Source organism: Ammospiza nelsoni, chromosome 4, assembly GCF_027579445.1.
Source record: "Ammospiza nelsoni isolate bAmmNel1 chromosome 4, bAmmNel1.pri, whole genome shotgun sequence".
Lineage (NCBI taxonomy): Eukaryota > Metazoa > Chordata > Aves > Passeriformes > Passerellidae > Ammospiza > Ammospiza nelsoni.
The window spans coordinates 45,794,825-45,816,832 of NC_080636.1; the positions used below are offsets into that span (position 1 = coordinate 45,794,825).

At 41.4% G+C, this 22,008-nt stretch overlaps 1 protein-coding gene across 1 annotated transcript in view; it reads right to left on the minus strand.

Moving 5' to 3' along the window:
• INTU (inturned planar cell polarity protein) overlaps positions 1-16,319 on the minus strand; it is a 35,035-nt gene extending 18,716 nt beyond the window's left edge. Inside the window, exons 1-3 of the mRNA XM_059470463.1 lie at positions 16,160-16,319; positions 11,532-12,118; positions 3,620-3,705 (exon numbers count right to left, since the gene is read on the minus strand). Coding sequence (XP_059326446.1) covers positions 3,620-3,705; positions 11,532-12,118; positions 16,160-16,296 — 810 coding nt within the window. The 5' untranslated portion in view covers positions 16,297-16,319. The remainder of the gene's footprint in view (positions 1-3,619; positions 3,706-11,531; positions 12,119-16,159) is intronic.
• Between the last annotated feature and the right edge of the window lie 5,689 nt (positions 16,320-22,008).

Below are 22,008 nucleotides of genomic sequence, written 5' to 3' on the forward strand. Positions count from 1 at the left end.
CACTGCTTGCCATCTTCCACTTCACTCCCTCTCCCAACACTTTCCATTGATTTTCCCCTCTCCTATTTGGGCTGCTATCAGTCTTTTTTCTCCTCCTCTTCCCTGGTACTGCTCTCCTGTCCTGCACCACCTCTTTCTTTTCTGGCAGTACCTCATCCCTCACCCTCTCCTCACCAGTCCAGTTTTGATTCCTGACAAGGAATCCAACTCTGCTGAGAAGCAGCTGCTTTCTAAGAGCCAGTAACTTGATAGCTGACAGTTTCAGAAGAGTGTGTTTTCTTCTCCAGCATTCTGAGACTCGGTTCTGTTTCTCTGTCATGCCATCTGCATATATTTCAGAATATTTCCTCATACTCTGTCCAACTTCTTACAGATTTCCTTAAGGCTCAATAGTTATTTCTCTCAACTTCTACTGCATCTTGTCTCTGGACATTTAGTCATGACACTCAGGCTACAGTCTCTACATTAATGACACACAGATGTCATTCTTACTGCAGTCTATCTTTTAGTCTCTCAGTTAAAATAAAAACAAACTTAGTCTGTCTTGTCTTAAGAGACACAACCATAGGATCCTCCAGGGAAGAGCTCAAAACAAACTGGACTGAACAGAGCTGGAGTCTGGAGTCATCCATGCTGCCTCCCATATCACTGAATAGAAATGGACCAAGAGACTGCATTTCAACATATCCTAAATATATATATAATTTTTTTTTTGTGGAGAAGAAATCAATCTTCATCCTGAGCAGTGCATAGGATCTGATTAAACATGACTACTCGAGTCCCCTTTTATAAGTAGTGATTGTGAAATCTTCCACAGCTTTGATTCCATTTCTCCTGAAGAAAATCAGTTCCATGCACAACAGAACACAGAAAATGACATGAAGAATGAGAAAAGCATTAATATTCCACTCTATATTTCATGCTCATGTTCTCAATACTTATAACATTTCTCAAGCAGACTTTAATCAAATGGCAAGAAGGTGGCAGGAACAGCACACTGTGAGGGACATGGATCCTCATTTTCTGCTTAGGGAAGGTGACAAAGTGGAACATGACAGAGCTCTCCAGAGCCATGGCAGGGTAAGACATGAACAATTAACTTCTTCTCAGAACACAGGAACATGGGGGTCTGACATGCACTTGGTTAGATGGCAATTTGAAAGCCAGTGATAATTAACATAATCAAATCAGTCACATAAATCACTGCCCCAGAATGCTGTGGAGGTCAAAGGAATTTTAAGAAACAAAGGAGAACATGGAAACCCTTAATTGATATTACAAGTCCTTGCTGGAAGCTGGAAAGTAATGATTGGAAAGTCACTCTGTATTTAATCTGCTTCCTAATACCATTATACATTTCTCAGTGTAGAAACAGAAAATGGAGCTGTTGTGCCACTGGCCTGCCCCAGAAAGGCATGATTTCATCTGCAAGAAAGCTGCATGCTTGGAAGATGGATTTCATTACAGACAGAGCTGGGGGCACTGCCTGCCTTTTAAAGGCTGCCTGCTGCTTCCCGTTGCCAGTATCTGTTTGCCATGTGCTTATGGTCTGCACAACTGCTACTCAAAGTTTCAGGCTGAAATTTCTCATTCTAGAGGTCTGCCTCAGGCTGGATAGTTTTAGCAAGTTTTGAGTAAAATGGTTCTGCAACTTCTGAGTATCAGAGCAAAGAAGAGTATATTCCTTCAGGATATCTTGCCCTTCCTATTCTGTATTCTCTGTCTTGTGGTGCTAGGAAACAGCAACTATTTTGAAAAGACTAATGTAGCACTTGGACTTCTATTACTCACTAAATGCACTAAACCAGCCCTTACAAGCCTAGATCTAGTTGTCTAAACTGAGGTAAGAAAAACAAAATTCTGGAAATACAATAATGACATATTTTATGTCACATAGTGCAATTGAATCTAGGTAGTCAAGTTTTTAAAATTCCAGCAATTTTTAACATGAATCCAGAGGAATAGGGACTTCACTTACAGAAATAACATAAGTAAAAAGGCTTTAAAATGCATATTTTTTTATATTCTTCAAGGTAAGATGAATGAAAACACCGTAACAATTTGGCTTGTATTACAAAATGTCAGCTACAACAACCCTCTGTTCCTTCAGAGGGTTGCAGTGCAGTGCATTGCAAAGAACCCAGAAGTCTGTATTTACATCTCCACTGGTCTATTCTAGCCACCACTTGTCTGGATTGACTCAAGCTGCACAGTGGAAAAGGAATAATTGCACTTTAATGAAAGGATTTGGAAAGCCACCATGACAAACTGTTCCACAATTCAAGTCATCTCTGCCTGCCTGACAGATTTACTGACAGAGCAAACACTCACACTGCAGCACCAGAACTGCTCCGTCAAGGGCTGCATTTGGGCAACAAATAATACCCACACCCTCATCTGGAGAGGGTGCAATTACACACACTGCATCACCTCTGCCTTTTTCATCATTCTGCATTTCATAACAGTTACAGCAACTCTCTGTTTGGTCAAAGGCTTTTCTCCCATGGAGCTCTGCCAGTACCTGACCACGGCTCCAGTAGCTCAGGGAAACTTCAGGCTGTCAGATATCTTGGAAAGCTTCCTGAACTGATATCCCCAGCACTCAATCTCACTGCAACTGAAGATATATTTCCACAGAAACTTGCAAATAGACCTTTGTGTTCAAGAAAACATAAATTTCCACTTTGAAAAATCTCTGGACTATAAAATATGTCTATTATTGTCATTACCTTGTATATTCTACCTGAAGAAAAACTACCAAGAGACACTTGAATTTTTAACCTGCTCCTGCTCACACCTCATACACATAAAAGTTTCAACTTTTATTTTGTCTTCCTGTCCATCAGGAAGTGTATTTAAGCAGAATAACTCAAAATATTCCATTTTATGCTAGTAACATCCTAGGTAAGTAACATTCTCCTGGCTTAGCTCTGAAACAGCTATCTAATTCTTCATTAGAGCTCCAAAATTATTCAGCTGGAAGATATATGCAGCAAGTTTTGGGAAAAAAAATATCATTTATCAGTTTTTTTTGAACTTTTCTTGGTACCAATTTTTATTACTAACTTCTATCAGTTTCATCACTGTGGAGTTTTGAAAGATCTTGAAAGTATTCAATCTAACATCTCTTAGAACCCCAAGAATTAATTTTTGTATTTAAGTATTAAACCAGTATCAATTTTACAATTTAAATGCTCTTAAATGTTTTTAACAGCACTCCATGTAAACTCAGGCTTGTTTTTACTGTTGTGGTTTGTGAGTGTTGTTTATATTGATGAAGCTATAATTATTCTATTTAAGTATTTTCAGAGCAATTATTACCATTTTAAACACAGTAATTGGCAAAAAACCCCCACTACTATTCCACTGACCTGTTGGTTTTTCAGCTAGACATCAGCACCTAGTTTCATAGAATTTTTCTGATTCTGATTTTTATCAGAATTAAACTCTGAAATTTCTACTCTGACTGAAGTCAAGCAATGCAGTTAAAAGACAATGGAGGAGGTTTTAAGAAAAAGGCCACCTAAATTTTGTTTCCTCAGGAAAAAAAGGGCTAGAAGCAGTACTAACTTCTGGAGAGGATTTTGGAATAAATGTTCAATAGTGCTGTATACTGTACCTGCATAGGACCTGGAATGCAAGACAAAACCCTCTCTATGTTTTCAGAATTCACATCGACATCATTTACAGCAACAAGAACATCTCCTGGAGGTGGAACAGACAAGACATGAGAAATTCAGTTGCTACTCCATCACAATACAGAGCAAAACAAAGTTATTAAAAAATAATTAACATGCCATTCCAGCTGTCACAAATGTCCATTTGTTATATTTAAGTAGATGTTTGCTACTTTTAAGCCTGGACTTGGCAAGAAAGATGTGCAGAAAGTGCAGAAATAAAGCACTGCAGCACTGTAAGGTTCAGTGTGCATTTCAATTTTCCAGGGAGAAGACTTGCTCAGCTCCAAGTGACACAGTGCTAATGACATGCACACCATGGAAAAGCACAGCCTGAGTCTCTGAGGTCTTTCCACTCCCTGATAATCTATTCAGGGCCACAGAATGCTCAAGTTCAGAAGAAGACTGGCAGTTACCATTATTTCTATGTTCTACCTTGGTTTTAAATGCCTGCAAATTGCAACTGGGATTTTTCCCAGGTACAAGGTCGATCGCTCAAAATCAGCAGGGATCAAAATCAAGGCCAACAAGAGACAGAACATCCTTCTTCACCACCAGTAAGGACACACTGATTACCTCCAAAATCCAAGCAATATTCCTCTTTAATACACCAGGTAATCAGTTGCTCACTCTTCTTTTACATTAAAGGGAAATTCATTCCTACTCCCTCTGAATGCAAAACCAAGAAAAGGCTACATTTTATTCTACATATAAAAATGTTTAAAGTTTTCTTGTTCAAGAAACAGCTCTCTCCCTAAACTGTGCTTCTTGATGCACAGCACAGTTAAGTTTTAGTCGGTCAAATCTTCAACACAACAGTAATTCAAAGACAGAAAAGCTCAAAGTTAAACAGCATTTAAAAGGAACTCAGCAAGTCCATGCCAGAGCCCCAGGACATGAAAATTAGTAATGAAAAGCAGAGCACTCAGGCTACTCTAATATAACAAGAACTATAAACAGGATTACTATGTTCTTTGCTAAGAACACTATTACAGATCATTACCCACAACTACAAGAGAAAGCATAAATTGCTCTTGTACTCATCTTAAACTCATCCGCTCAAACAAAAGTTGTTTGTGTTCTGTTTGTTTGACTGGATCTTTAGGAATTCTGCTGTAGAGCCATTCAGGGGAGCTGCACACACTTTGTGAAGACCAGAATACACACCTCAACACTTGAGGGAATGTTTTGGAACCACCAGGGTGGAACTGACAAAGCCACTTTGAAGGGAGAAGAGCCATCAGTATTCACGTTACACACTCCAACTGTTTTATTTACTCAACGCCTAATGTACACATGTAAAACTTTCATTGCAGCAGTAAATATTTATTCCATCCAATTGGTAAAAATGTAATCATGGACCATACATGGAACAGTTTTCCAGAGCACACAGCCCAAGCAGCCCTGTAAGGCTGCCTTCCTTCTGCCAGGAAATCCTGTATCAAAGAAAAGGAACTTGATACACAACAGAAAATCTTTACTGATTAGTGTGGATTTTCCAGAACTGGGGGTGGAGTGTTTGCATTTTTTGCTACCCACAACAGCAGTCAAAGAACAAAGACTATGAAGTATCAGAATAAATAATATCACTGGGCAAAGTATGAGCTGTGTAAAATGATGAACCCAGAGTAGTCTTAAAGCAGGACATGACCACAAGATCTACTCAGTGTGATAATTAACTGCAGGGAAAGAGTTAATACATGCAAGTTGTACTTTGTAAGAGCTTGACATCTACATTTTGTTTGAGAATTGTTTCTTGCCCTTTAGCAGTGTGAAAAACTTACAGAAAGACAAATTCAGGTCTTCAGACATTAATTATGTTAAAAAATCAATGCAATTGTATTAAGTTTAATCTAATTTCACTTACCTAATGCTTAAATAATTCATGTTAAGTGAAATCAAAGTGTATATATAATATATACAAAATAAATAGCTTTGACAATTGTTTAAGTTAGTCTAACTCAATGGTCTGCAGATTTAAGTGAAACCATCCCAATCTAAAACATCACTGAATTAAAGATATAGGGAGAAACATCAGAATAAAGGATCACTCATGAACCACCACTGCAACAGAGGAAAGGAATTTTCTTCAGGCAGCTCCAGGATATCAATCCTTACAAATGTACCTTCAGAAAAAAGACAAGTCCTTCTGGAAGAAAATAGTTTAGATGATGTATTAGGAAGAGGTTGTTCCCTGTGAGGGTGGTGGGGCCCTGGCACAGGGTGCCCAGCAGAGCTGTGGCTGCCCCATCCAAGGCCAGGTTGGATGCTGTGGTGTGGGGAAAGGACTGGATGACATTCAGGGACCCTGCCAACCCAAACTGCTCTATGATCCTGTGACTCTTTTCAAGGAATGAAGTAAGCTTTACTTAAACATCACAATAATCAATGATCAACCTTTTCAGGGCTGTCACTACTGCGGAAAGATTCTCAGTCCACAAAGAAACTTTAAGACAGCCATGCATGTTATCTGCACAATGCTAAGCAGGGCTGTACTTTACCTGAGTGATGAAACAGAACTCTCTCTATTTTATTTCTTCTCATCAGAAGAGACTTCTCCCACCCAGTCAGCAGCAACTCAGACCAGTGTGTGTTGATCTCAAACACCCAGTCTGCACACAGCTGCTGGAATTATTCCTGCCTCTTTAAGGACAGAGTTTAGGAAAGACTTTGGCACCCCTAGAACGTTTATTTCAGAGCTGCCTATCTCTTTGCCACTTGAGGCACAAGACCATGATTTCTGTTAACCATCCCTTCCCTAGAGACAAACCTGCAAGCACCATTTGCAAAAGTAGATGCCCACTGGATTAAGCCCAGGGACACTGACTGACAATTGAGCACAACTTCCATACTGTGATGGGAAGGGCACATTTTTTCTCCTGATATTATCAAAATAAAATTGTTCCCATGGGAGAGGATGGAGGAGACTTTTGTCATGGAATCCTGATATTTCGTTTGCTCCATTCTTGGTAATGAGTTGGTGGGAGCACTTAGAAAAGTTCCCATATGCCTTTCCAAAAAAGGCAAACTATGGAATGCATTCCTACTGAAGAAAGGCAGATCAATTGCTTGTTTTATATGTTAGCAGGCTGCTTTCATCCACACCAGTGCTGCTGTGCCTCAAGAGGAGAGTAAAAGAATAAAAGCCACATCCCAAATGCCACAGTGAGAGCACAGCAAAGCTTACACAAACTCTGTTTCCATCCTGTGAGCCCAACATGTCTGCTCTGGAGAGTCTTTTCAACAAATACACCATGTATGGTAATTCCACATATAAATCACAATCTCTCCCAGTATTTTGGTCCTTTCAAGGGCTTTTTTTTTCTGACAGGACTCTAAGGACATAAACCTTTCAATTGAAATCTGCAATAGCAGCTGTAGCTTTTGCATACATGTTCAAAACTGGATTATTATAGCCCATCTTTACTATCAAACACAATTACTTCTTGTCCGGGGGGAGTTTTCACAATTTTTTGACAATTGTACACACTGATAAAGTATCATACTGAGAAGATTCATGCTGAGCTATTTGGCTATAAGAGCATTAAGATTCTTTCAAAGAGGATAACAACAGTACATTTCGCTGATGAAAAGAGCTTTACTGCATTTTCAGTGTCACTGGAATTAATTTTTTACGATAAAAATGATGCTCAACAGCATTTAAAAGAACTTTTCCCTGGCATGAAGCCAACATGTTTCAATTTGAAGGGGACTGGGAACCAAATTATAATGGCATTACCTATCACAACCCTTTTTTGTGAGGATCTAAACATATTTTGAGGTTTTCATTTTTGAAAATATGCTCAAAGTCTTCCACAGCAGACCAAACTCTGCATAATGTTACAGATTAAGCGAAGTAAGGAAAATGTTTTGCCAAAAATACAAAAGACACTTAAAAAGCACAAGATAGAAGCAACTGTATTTCATCTTAGCCAAAATCAAAGTGGCAGCGAGTTTAAAAATCAATGAGGGCTTTTCTGTTTTGAAAATTTAAGATGGATGCTGGCCTGCTAAATGTAAAAAAAAAAAAATAAAAATAAAGAAACTGATAAACAACACATGGATTGAGTGCCATCTTCTTTGAGTTACAAAGCAGCAGGGTTTTTTAGCTTGCAAAACTGTTGTGTTTACTTTCTTATGGTCAGTGCCTGCTTTCCACTTGGTTAATAAAGTACAGCAACAAGACTTACGACTTCCATATGCAACCTTCAAACCAAAAATTAAAGTGCGTTGTGCAAATAATAAACAGATATTTGAAGTGTTCAAAGCTATAAAGGACACACATTTCAAAGCAAATAGGGGAAGCCACCTGAGGAAAGTGATTATTAAGGATGGAAAAAGAAGTTCTAAAAATGCTGAAGCATAAACCACTTTGTGAGTCAAAATGAGTGCTGCAAACTGGTGACCAGGAAGACAACCAGATGTCATTTTAAAGCATGTATTTTTAAAGATAATTTGGATTTGGCTCACAAAAGACTACTGCCAAGCTGGTCTGGACCACTGAAATATTATAAAGCTAAACAAGAGCAGGTTAATGTTTATACACATACAGGTCACTGGCTATAAACAAAGTTATCAGCAGAGCAGCCAGCAGGCATCATCCTGTGCTGATAAGGTATTCCTCATTTTGATGACCTAAGAAGCTGCTCACTTTGTGCTAATTCTTCAGCTTTAGACTGAGCACAAAAACATCCTTTACTGGCTGTTTCTGCAATTCTCCATATGACTCCTAAAACCTGCTTTGATCAACAACAACTGAAAGGCAAAGTTCTGCTGTTATTGTGCTTGATCTTTCTGTCCAGCTTCAGCTGCTGTGATGATCTGAGGAGCTACCTATTGAACTCTAGTTACTTCTAAAACAGGCTCTAGGTGTACACCACAGCTATCCCATCCTGTGATGTGAAGTACAGAAGCAGTAAACCCAACAGATTTTTGACAAGAACAGCATTTTTTTACTGTATAGTCTTTATGCAGACAAGACTGAAATCTGAGCATCGAATTTATGCAAAGCATCCCTATTTCTAGACACCACATAAAAATTCCAGAGTACTCAGCTTCACTATAGATATATAATTTGAAAGTATTTTTATATGAAAATGATATATTTCCCACTGTTGGCACTGAACACAGCTCATTTTCCCAGTTAGGAGCTGAATAACCCCAGTATGCTTAAAACTATTTCATTTCCAATGTGCAAAAAAAGGGCTGATGATAGCCTGGGACATAATAAAGTGCAAGACTCCTCTTAAATGAAGTTAAATGTTCTTCTATTTCAAACAAGCAAAAAACAAACCCACAGTTTTTGTCCCCACTAGATCTGGGAAGCATTAAGTGCAGTAGATTAAATACTGTCTCTGGTTAGGACACCTTGATCTCCTGGATCTGGTACTTGCCTACACTGGTGAGACTTCACACCTGCCCTCACAAAAATATTATATGCAAATCTGTGTCCCCAAATTAACTCCCAGGTTACAAACACCCACTCTTACACTAATTAGATTAAACACCCTTAAGCAGATCAAGTGGAAACTCGCTCTCTCCTCCCTCACATCCCCCACTTCTTGACTAATCAGTTCTTGCTGGTAAAATTTGAAAGTTATCCAATTCTCCCTCTGGAGTATTCTTCAGCATCTCTAGCAAAAACTCATGCTGGAGCAATCACCCAGTTGAAGCACTGATGTGCCTTTTTACACACACAACACCAGAATTTCAAAAGCACTCATGCTGACTTTGTAGGATTTGTGCTACTTAGATGTTGTCTTATATAACAAGAGTTCTATTATCATTATAGTGCAAGGGTGTTGTCTTATATACCAAAGGTTTTTTTATCATTATAGTGCAAGGATTCCATATCACCAGAGTTCCATACCTCCTCTATGTTTCTCACAGTCAGCTCCTCTAAGCACTGTTTCTTCTGGTCCTTGCAGCAGCCATCTGACTCCAGATCCCCCCAATCCACTTTTGTACCACTGCTCTTATTGGCCACAGGTGTGGCCTGTTAACATCAGGCCTGCTCCTAATCTTTAGTAATTGGTTCAGCTGCAACTCATTGGGGAATAAGATTACATTCTGTACCACCTTCATTTACCCATACTGTATCCCCCTACAATTCCCCCTTTTTCTTTTAATTACAGAGTTGCAGCATTTCTAGAAATACATATTCAAGTAAATTAACATTATGACATAGTCATATACTTCATTCAGAACCAATAGTTATACAGATGCTCAGACAATATATCACAGGACAAATATATATTTCTGAGTGTTGGGTCAGTTTTGTAGCTTTTCTCAGTTTACAAAGTACTTTTCTTCAAAATCTTTTATACTCCTATTTAACAAACACTAATAGCTGTAATTGATATATTCTACCAATAGTTTAGTAGTCAAGTCCTCTTCCTCAAATTTACAGGGTTATATGGTCAAATATTGTTTCCCCAAATCCACAAGGTCATATAGTCAAGTCCTCTTTCCTGAATCATGTTGGGGCCACCATTTGCTGTCATTATATTGCAGGAGTTCTATTATCAGTACATTGCAAAAGTTCTGTATCACCACAGTTTCATACCTCCTCAATATTTCTCGCAGGCATCTCTTCTGAGCACTGACTGCTCCTGGTCCTTGCAGCAGCCATCTGACTCCAGAGCCCACCAATCCACTCTTTTATACCACTGCTCTTATTGGCTGCAGGTGTGGCCTGTTAACATCAGGCCTGCTCCTAATCTTTAGTAATTGCTCCAACTGCAACTCACTGGGGATAAGGTTACATTCTGTACCACCTTCATTTACCCATACTGTGTCCCCCTACACTTATAGCATTCAGATTTTTAATGATCTTCTAACCAACCTCACATCTTTGCTCTCCCACTCTGTGAGCAACCATCTTCAAGGGTAATTAAATAATTTTTCACCCTTTAAAGATGTGGCCTGGTTGTCTCACGTTTACTGTCTCTGAGGTTGATGTCCTGTGAGTGCCAAGTTTTGAGTGGCCTCAGTGCTGGGAATGGGAGAATTTCTGCTCCCTCATTACCCCTGACAGCAGTTTATTCCCCTCCATCGTTCACATTTGGGTGCCTGTCAGACCTTCTGTGACCCAAGTTTAACTTACTGCACCAGCAAAATACTAGACAGCCAATTTCTCTTCTGGGTGAGGTTCCTGCCAGCTTATTTCATCAGCTCATGGAAGGGCCTGACTGCCAAACCACCACAAAGGCTGTACTGGCTCACTGCCTCCCCAAACTGCAGCCCTGCCATGGATCTGGAGCCTCCCAAAGTCACAACTGCTGAGGAAGCTGCTGTTGGACTTGCTAAATAGAAAAATAACCAAACAAGGCTGTGGGGAAAGTTTGTAATATAAGAATGTATCTTACTCAGTATTTCTCCCCTCATTTTTATGACACAAAATCCATTTAAAGCATATATAAGCAAAGCTTTTTATCTAAGGGGGATCCTGTGGAGAAGAAGGAAATCTACATACAGTATATGCCAGGCTATAGGTTTGCTCCAGTCCCACTTAACTACTGAGGAAATCCTCAGCTAAAATCCTAAGTCAAAGGTGGTGGTGGGGTATTTCTTGCTCCAAGCTGCTCAGCCTCTGAACACTAAGGGATGCTCATCTCCTCACTGTATTAACTAACACCTTTTATGTTATGCCACATGTTCTAAAAAGCAGTAACACAGTAAAACTGACAGGGTACCAAACCATCAGATGCAATAACATAAAGCAACCCCTGCAGAACTGATGTAATTGCTTACATCTCGAGAATATTCAAGTCAGCTGCCTCAACCAGCAAAAATCCCACAAATCTTCACATTAAAGGAAGAGTGCAGCAATTGGCTATTCCTTCAATTACTTACCAATCAAGATTTGACCAGTTTTCATTGCAGAACTACCTGGCACCAAGCCATGTACCACAAGCTTCTCCTCACTGGCTCCTCTGGTAGCTTTATCCTTCCTGCCTTGTTTTTCCACTCTTCTGCTGCTCCATGAGGACTGATGGACAATCCCTACTAAGGCTTCCAGCAGCCTCTGCTGCTCTTCTTCCCCAGCACTGGAGAGTTTTCTGGGATTTACATACACAGACACATCTTTGTACTTGTGCTGAACAGTGACACCCATTTTCTGAGCAGAGCGGTGCTTCAGTATGGAAGTAGGACCAGAGGGGTGCTCATTGCAGCTTCCACTGCCTTTCTTACCAGAACTCTTTGGTAAAAGACTCTTCTTTTTTAGCATTTTGGTCCATTTCTTCAGTTCATACTTCCTTTCCTTTCGTGATCCCTCTTGAATGATTTCAGCTTCGTTTTCACGAAACCTCACATGATTCACTGCTGGCATTTCTGGACAGCTGTTCTGAAGCAGAACTTCTTCTTCACTTCCACTTAACTCTAAATAAAATAATTCTCCATTTTTCTGCACACTATCCAACCACTCAGGCTCAAGATCACTGGAAAAGAAAGAATGATCAATGAGTTCTGATAAGGAAGATCACTGTGCAAGTGAGATCTGATTATTTTAAGTAGGGAGGGGACAGAGAGAATGCAAGGGTTGAATAAAAAGCAGGAAAAATAATTGTTGCCTCCTGAACATTGACAGCTCAACTGCTTTAAGTCTGCCACAAGGATTAGAGCTTGTTTTAGATAAATGATGGATATGGCAAGGAGAGACATCCCTCTCACCAGTAAAATTGTTTCTTCAAATTTCTTCTGCTTTCCTTAGAGGAAAACAGCCATTGCAAAAAGCAGTATTCTCTTTTCAGAAAACAAACATTTCTTTGACATGCAAGTTTTAATTAGTAATTACATTCATGTGCATGATGGGATTTTCTCTTAAGAGAAAAAATTCCATTCTGTTTGTTCTCTCCTGTTATTTTTTCCTTTATGCATCTGTAATATAACTATGGCATGATTTTTTGAGGTGGTCCTGTGCAGAGCCTGAAGATGGACTTGTTTATCCGTGTGGGCTCCTTTTAACTCAGGATATTCTGTAATGCTATGGGAACACACTTTGCACTGCCAGCCCTTTGGAAAGAGAAGATAAACATTTTAAAAATCACTTCGATTTAACATTAAAAGAAACCCCACAACAATCTAAGATTAAATCTAGGGAACAGTTTTTAAAACCCAAGTTCCAAATAGCATCTGCAGAAATGCACACTAAAAATGCAAAGAGGCAGCAGCACTGCTACAGAAACAGCTCTGGCAGCTGGTGTGGATCACCCAAAGGCAAGAGCAAGACATTTCTGCAAAGCAGCTCTAGGATATAACAGAAACATCATCAGCTCAGTGCAAAAAAAATTTTGTCCTAATTTGGCAACAGTGATGTGTCAGCCATGTCCAGTTTTGGATAGCAGGTTTTAAGGAAGATGTAATAACTGGAACACACCCAGAATAAAGAGATAAATGCTATGTAGCCTATAAACACATTTAAATGGAAGGAGACTGAAGGAAATCATACTCTTTTGGCTGAGGAAAAACAAAACAAACCAAAAACTGCCTGCTGAAGGGCAAAAAACCAAATGAACCTCGAGGAGAACCATGGAGTGTTACTCCAGATAGATGAGAATCCATAATGGCCAAAGTAAGAAGAATCCTCAGAGGTATAATTACCTGGGATGTTCTGCGTGGAAGATTTTCAGGAACAGACAAAACCAGTTAATTCTTCCTAACCAGATGAGAAAGAGGTCTCTCTCTTTCATACAAAGCATATAAGGAAAACTGAGACTGGAGATTTACATCATCATTATTATAATAGTTTCAAGTTAACACACATTCCTACATTTTACACTAGAACTACTTTTACTGAATAAAGAGTGCAAATAGGGAATCATTAATTCAAAAACACAGATAAATGACAAAGTTTAGCTGAATGGAGAACATTATACAGACATTGCACCAGAACACCTTTAAGGGCTCAACAAGAGGATCTGGCTGGACTAACAATACAGCAAACATTGGCATTACTCTTTCTGGAGCTCCAGTTATTGAGTTATTGAGAAAAGTCTATGGGTCTTGCAGACAAGAAGAAACATCACCTATGTCCTCTGCATTTTTAGCTTTTTTGCCCAAATAGATAGTTTAAAAGAAGAGCCACCACTTGTGATAATCTGCCAATACCTGAGGGATTTATCCAAGTTTGTGATTTCCAAAATCCTGAGTTCTTATTCAAGAAAGTATCAGAATGCTGACAGAACCTAAAGGCTGTCAAGGGCACACTCTTTCTGATCCAACTTCTCTCAGAATTTGGTAGGCAAGAAATAACACGAGAAAAGTTTTTCCTTGGTTTGTTTTTTAAGGAGTACTCCCACATTCTGGCATGTATAAGCAAAACTAAGCAAAAACAAACAAACAAAAAGCCTCCAACAAAACCCAACCAAAACAAACAAAAAACCAAAAATCCTCAAACCAGCCAACCAACTCCACCCCCTCCAAAAAAAAAAAAAAAAAAAAAACCCAAACAAAAAAGGAAACAAAAAAGGAAACACTAGAAATTTACAAAGAAATTACATCTGGATTAGCAAAAACTCCTGTTATGTATGATAGCATTTTATTCCCTCTTTAAAGAAGACTGATCTTTGGAAAAGCTGTTTCTTCTTTGGGGTAGATGTCAAAATTTCAGCCTGGACATGAGTTCATACACTCATGTCCTCCAGCTTTGTTCTCTATTTTGATTAGAACAATATGGGCCAAAAAAATGCTGTGGGCATGTCTGGTGTTTACTCTGTGTTTACCCAAACAGAACCACTCCACAGAGAAGTCAAGAAGGAACTGTACTGTAAAAAATAAACCCAAAATCTCTCACTTTCCCAACAGAAATCCACATAGACATCTGGAAAAGCAAATCTGAAACAAGTCAGCACCTAGCATGAGAGGTTTTCCCTCCTAATCCTGTAGCATCACAATAAATTTAAACCAAGCAAGGCAAGAAGAAATAAAAGAAAAAAAAACTAATTTTGACCTGTTTTCTCTTGTGTCAAAACAAATGCTTACACAATAACCTCAACTTGCCTCTAGGACTGGAAGCTTCAGTCAAAGGAGCTAAAAGACTTGAAGGCTTGCATTTCTCTAAGAATAGTTTCACTGATCCCACACAGGTATTTCCTCTTTGGGATAAATGTCTGAAAAACTGTGCTGATTGAAATTGTCCATTCATGGAAGAAAGATAAATTAGAAAGGATTCAAGTTCTGCTGGATAAATTGCTATACAGATAAATTATTAAAAGTATTACACATATTATTACAAGTAGTAGACATATGTTATGTGCTGAAATCTGTGGCACAGCTTTATCCCCTAAACATACATAAAGAATTACAGTAAAATGGCATTTCAGATGAAAGAATTGAGAAAAGAAAAAACCCAAACATAAAAAATATTAGAAACCCATGGCTTCGGGCTGAAATGTTACAGTTGACTTCTGGCTTATAAATATAGGAATAAAGTAAGGTAGGTGTACATACAACAGCTTTGTCTCTGAGCCAGAGGTACAGGGCAACTACAAATAAAACTAGGCTTGAACACAATTCTAACTTCTCCATTTAAACCATTTTTTTTTTCCCCTTGCCCTGCACAGCCTGATGAAATTAACATGCTGAATGAAATGCTATTGATTAGACCCTGAAATACACATTGGAAATGTCAAGCACAGCTGTCCTAACACAGGGAACCAAGTCAGTGCTGTAAGCTGCAATCAACCAAGTTGTTGTTGTATGTTTCACTTCATCCAAATTAAAAAATATACAAATAAACTAAACACCAGAGGTTGTTGGTGTTTTTTTAACTTTAAAATATGTATTATTACAGAACTATCTTCTGACTTAGAAGATGTCTGAGATACACATTCAGAGTGTAAAGCACAGCTGTTGTAACACAAGGAACCAAGTCAATGTTCTAAGGTTAACTTCATCCAAACTAAAAAATATACAAATAACTAAAACTCCGGAGGTTGCATTTGTAACTTTAAAATACGTATTATTACAGAACTATCTTTTGACTTAGAATATGTGTGAAATACACATTCGAAGTGTAAAGCACAGCTGTCTTAACACAGGGAACCAAGCTGATGTTTTAAGTCTAATTTCATCCCGACTAAAAAATATACAAATTAACTAAAACCCCGGAGGTACTTTAAAATACGTATTATACAGAACTCCCTTTTGACTTAGGACACTGAGATGAACAACTGCACCTTTCCTGCTACATCCTGTGCCAAGTCCCTCCTTGCCCTCCGTTTCCCAGGGCTGATGCAGGAGCCAGCGCAGGGACCGCCCTGAGCCCATACAGCGATATCGCCAGGGCTCGGCAGGGAGGCACTGAAACCTCGCATTGCTCTCTGCTCCTACAGCCACCTCATTTTAGCTAAACCCAGCTTAGCTAAGCCCAGCTCAGCCCAGCCCAGCAGCGCCGGGCCGCTCCTGCAGCCTCTGCTGGGCACGGGCGGCGCGACCCCAGCCGAGCCCCCGCGGCTCGCCCTTCCCGTCCCCGCCCTTACTCGGAGCTGGCGGCCAGCGAGGAGCCGCCGGAGCCGCCGTCGGTGCCGCCGTCGGTGTCGCTGCCGGTTCCCGCGGGCCCGGCGCTTTCTCCCCGTGCCGCCTCCATCCCTTCGGCAGCGCCGCTCCGGGACGCCATGACAGCCTTGAGCCGGGCGGGGATCACGTGATGCGCGCCGCGCCCTCCCATTGGCCGGCGGCCCCGATCGCCATGGGAACGGAGGGACGCGCGAGCGCCCGGCCATGAGGGGCCGTCCCTCCGCGCTGGGGGCGAACCCTCCATGGCCGCGGGAATTGCCGTGTGCCCGGCATCCCCCGGCTTCCCCCGGCTCTCCACGCCTTTCCCTGCCTCAACAGCACCGCACCACACTTTATTTACTTGCCCCATTGCCAGGTCCCAGCAGCCGTCCCGTAAAACACACCGGCAGTGAAACTCCGGTGTCCTGCGGTGAGGCGCAGAGCGTTGTAACCAAACACTGATCAGGAGGGGGAAACACGAGGTAAAAAGAGTTCTGAGGGCAGCTGGTAAGCAATAGGATGCCTCTGTGCTTTATTTTATGTGCCGTTGTATCAATTTAACGAGCTGTGAGGAATTAAGTTACTTTCTCCTTAGCAGGGCTGTTCAGGAGAAGCGAGGACGTGACAGGCCCAAACAAATACCTTAAAACAGCCCCTGCAGTCTACACGTGTAAAATCATGCACAGCCGAGACACATACACAAAAGAACTCCCCCCACTCGGTTTTCAGGACTTAAATTATTCACATCCATGAAAAACAAGACCTATGGCAGCCCTGCAGACAGCTTGCAGGGCAGCTGTGTCAGTAAAGCCATCAGGACACACATGGTGAGCGGGGAAAGGGATGGAGAGTAATTGTTGGAACATGTTTCATGGGCTGGATTTAATCTCTGCTCTGTGGGATATTTGCACAGCTTCAGCAGTGAGGTTTTATAGCCCTGGAACACTACAGAGGAGTGACAGAATCCTGGGATGAAATTGCTGTGCCTGAAATTGCTTTAGGGAAGCGTACATTAGCAAGCGTGATTTCAAGTGAATTAACAGACAGAAATATTTTGGACTCACATCCATGTGATTAAGGCTTCAACTGGAGTAAAAATACCTATATTAAGTACTGAAGGGCCATTCTGAAGTCCCTGAAGAAGACCTGATTTCACAGATAAATTACTGTTGCATGGTTATTAAGACTACAAACCTATCCAGAGAGGGACACAGAAACACTTCCTGAAGAAAAAATCTTTTTTACTATGGTTTCGTTTAGAAGGTGAGATACACTGTGCCACCCTCCCTAATTATGCTTACATTTGCAAGCACTTTTTTCTAATACACAGAGCAGCACACTGGAGTGTTTCTGTAGAGAAGTGATAGTCAATGCCAGATGGTGCTGTGTTAGTTAAATTTCTTTGAGTTCAAGAGCTGATTAATTGGTTCCAGTTGTTTGCTCACTGAGTGAGAAATACAGGCTCTCTCTCAAGGAGCCAGTGGTTTTACACCACTTGCTATTTTATAGGAATAAGCATATTGGGAATGGAAGGATGATGGAAGGCTTTGGGTCCTCTGAGAGGAGTAGCTGGGAGCCACCTAAAGACTTTGCTGAAACAAATGTGGAATTTCTGCTGCTGTGGGAACAATTAAAGATTGCAGGATATATATCTCACACAGCAGGATCTTATTTTAGTGAAGACACAGATTTTCCCACACAATCCCTCTTGAGAGGAAAGCCTGTCATTTCTTGGGCATAAATACTAGGATGAAACTTGAAATAATTTGTCTTCTGCCAGACACTTCACACTTAATCCAAGGAGCTGGGGCTGATGCTCCTCACTAAGGAATCCATGAGCCTTCTATGCCAAGTTGCTGTTTTTAACTTGCAGATGGTAAAAATCTGCCAGGGGGTATGACTGGCATCAGTATCAGTGCTCACCCTCACTGGAGAACTGGGTAATGAGCACTTAGCAGTGGATAATTAAAGCCTGAAGGTTGTTCTGATTTGCTGTTCCTGCAAAGAACAGCTTTCATGTGTGGAAATTTATTTCCTGAGCAAGAGTTCCTTGTTGTTATTTGTTGTTATTTCTTTCTTTTTTTTTTTTTTTTTTTTTTTTTTTTTGGCTTAACCTGTTTCAGAAGCTGTTGTGCTTTAAAAATAACAGCCTGCCTTGATCCGTGCCTGTATTCAGAAGGAGACTGGAGTTAAAAGAAGACAGGGTATAGGACACACTGGTGTCCATGCTTCCAATTGCAGCTCTTCATTAGTGATAATGAGGTAAGAAGACCCTAAGTGATTTGTTAATGTTTCATTTTTTCCTTTCTTGATTTCACATCACTTAATATTTCCAGGAAGGCTCTACCAACAACTGGACAGACACAAATGATACACAGATAAAGCAGATAAAACTAAGAGGGAAATAGTTTCATCTTTGTTTTTCAGTTGTGTTTCTTGCTAACACCTGTTTACTGAAAGAAAAGCTAGCCAAAAAATATGAGTGACATTATATTTCAGCTATTGATTCCTGGGGTTTTTTATTTCTCCAGGGAACAGCATAAGCAAAATATGTCAGAAATAATTCCCTCTTTTTTAAAGATTAATGACAACAACACAACTTTCACCTCGCCTGCCCAAGTGTTTCTTAAAGGACAAAATACATATTTCACAAGGATTCCTTAATAATTAAGATTTTTTTGATTACCAGGTTTCCATAAAACTCTGTAAGACTGTGATTAAAAAATCTCCTCTGACAGGGCTGTGCAGAGACCATCCACAGCAAAGTGGCATGAATTGAAGAGTGACACTGGGCTGTCATTTTAATTGGCATATTTACATATAAACAGACTCCACGGAGAATGAAAGCTATCTCTGGGACCAAAGGGACAGAAATTTTGTGAGCAAACACTCTAGTGCTCAATAAATGAAACAGAATATTCTGACTTCTTAAGCATTCTGTACCAGCTCTGGTCACAGAAGGTATTTCAGAAGAACACAAAACCAACAGGGAGACAGCCATGAAAAGCTGGGAAGAGCAGTACAACTCATCCCATTCTTTTGAAAAACAGTCTCATAGAGTTAAGAGTTTTCTCCAGAATGAAAAGCAGCTGTAATTTTCATATTTTTTCCTATTGCTTTTACTTCACCTTACATGTTTTAAATGCCCTTTTTTTAGGATCACCTGCTATGCATAGCAGGCATGTCAGGCATGAAAGAAAGCCATTATTTGCAGTCAGTCAACATGCAAATGTTTCAAGCATGAGTAGCCTTATTCCACTTAAGAGTACATGAACGTAAGCAATACCACGGGGCAGCACGTTTTTAATCCAGCCCTGAAACAGAACATTTTCAGTTAAGTCACTGAGAAATCCGCGGGGTTCTGTTTGCACAGAGCACATTTATTGTGCATAAAGCAGCCTCAGAGAGCCGTGCCGGACAGGCTGATTGCAGCGTGCCCTCTGTGTTTGCATCCCCAGCGCTCCCAGGAATGGATTTCTCTCGCCTTGAGCCGAGTTAACAACCACTTGTTAGTTTCCATAGCAAGAGCTGCTTGGAGCTGGCGCTGGAAGTGCCCGTGAGCTTTTTCTGTGCAGCTGGAAATGAACCAGCGTGGCTGAGAAACAGGAAACACTTTAGCAGAACTGGAGATGAGTTCTCTTGGATTCTGCTGAATGGGATGCGTTTTTCTGCGTAAAGTTTCTGCGGCTCTCAGCTAAGCACATGGAAAATGCCATTAAGGGTGGCTTTCAGATCTGGGCAAGATCCTATTGTCGAGATGCCTTTGTAGGGGGATACCGTGGAAAATCGCACGTTAGGGATGGTGAAAGCAGGAGGAAAAGCAGCTGCTTCTCGTAGAGTGTGCCGCCTCCTGTACATCCACTTAAGGACTTCTTTCCCATCCCTCGTGGATTTGTGTGCGAGTTAGAATACATTATCCCCTGCCCTTAGCGAAGGGTTCAAAACGCTTATGGCATGCATGCAACAGCATCAATCCATTAAAGAGTATCCGCACGTTTCTCTGCACATGTAAGAGCCCCTCACCTGCACATCCTCCTCTCTCCAGGAAGGAGGGAGGGGAACCCCAGGGCGCCTCGGCTCCCTGCCTGCAGCCTCCCCTTCCCTTCCCTTGCCGTGCACAGAGGGGCAGCCCCGGCAAAAGGGGAGCTCGCTGGGGCTCGGGTGGCTCCGCTGCCCGGCGGAGGGACGGGGGTCCTGGAGGCTGCCGAGCTGGGGAAGCCGTCCCGGGCAGAAGAGGTCTCGGGCAGCAGCGGTCCCGGGCAGCAGCGGTGCCGGGCACCCCGCTCCCCGCGGCGGGCACTGACCTGTGCAGCAGGACGCTCTGCACCGAGTCCAGGTCCTCCAGGTTCCTGGTGACGGGCCGCGGGATGCTGTACCTGCCCGCCCCGAACATGGGCACTGCGGGCGGCCGCGGGCAGGTGGAGAGAGCCCCGCAGCCCGCCCGTCCGTCCGTCCGTCCGTCCGTCTGTCCGCTCCGGGGCCCAGCGGCGCCGCGGCGCGGGGCGCGGGGGAAGCGCGGCCGGGAGAGCGCGCCTGCTCCGCCGCGCTGGGACACGGCGTGTGTGGTTTGTGTCAGGATCTCGCCAAGCGTGAAAAGCAGGGTTTGAGATGAATGAAGTAAAGCAATTCCTAGCTGCAGCCGAAAATTTACACCTCCCCCCCACCCAGAGCTTCATGCCCAGCGCCTGCTATGTGAGAAAATAGTTCTTCCCCGTGTATTTTCCTGCTGGTCAAAGTAATGGATCTGAATTTTGAATTCCGGTTGATCCTCTTTCCTTAAGTAACAATGTGAATAATTACCAATCGCACAAAATCCAATCCGGTCTTTATTCCCTCTTTCACAAAATACTAGTTACAAGTGGTTTCAGATGATCATAGGACTCCTTACTGTGTTCCCATCTGTAAAATTCTGATGCAGTATATTGAATGAACAGGGACATGAATGTATAAAACCTACATCTTCACAGTTTTTATTCTTTCCTGTGAATTGCTGTAATTGATTTTCTCTGTTCCCTTTTATGGGTTTAGTTTTCTCTAATTTTTCAAGATGTGGTCATCTCCTCCAGGTTTTCTCTGACAGCTGACATAAGATCAATAGCTAATAAAGTCTTGCAATCTGTTATAAAACCCATGAATTTTAGTTTCCCTCAGAGATTGTGCCTGAGGTTGTAACAGAAGCACAGCAAGGCAGTAGTTTCTCAGAAAGACCATTAAGAGGAGGACCACTGGCATGATAGGCAATGGAGAGCAAACTGGAAACCACAGAATATTTTTAGCACCACACTCTGTGGTATGGTGGCCACCACATGGAGCAAAAGCTTCAGCTTTTTTGGAGACTTTGGCTTGAGTAGGTGGTGGCAACAACTCAGTTTGGAGAGGGTGAATGCGGAATTACCCTGAGTTTGTGGGTGGGATTCTCACCAAGTAGTGTGACTCGAGTATTTGGGTGTCTTAACATTTTTTCCTTTTCTTAAAATTTTGTTTTGTTTTTCTCTTTGATACCAGCATGAAATTTTAAGAGAAGGGTGCTAGGGAAGCTGAATGGACACCAGGGTTTTGTGTCTAAGTAGCAGTGGCTGGAGGAGTTTGATGTGTACAGCATCAAGATCAGCATAATGCTTCCACAGTGGCACTGAGCAAAGAACTTTTTGCATTACCCACATTTGATTTCAGAAAGCTGATGGAAAATTCCTGGTGGTTGTGTCACCATTGCCTTAGAAAAACACTTAGGCACCACTTGTATTTCAGCCTTTTTACCTTTTTCATGCCCTGAGGGAGCAGAAATGTTTCATTTGTACACAACAGGGCTGTGTTTTCCCTATTCACTCAGGAC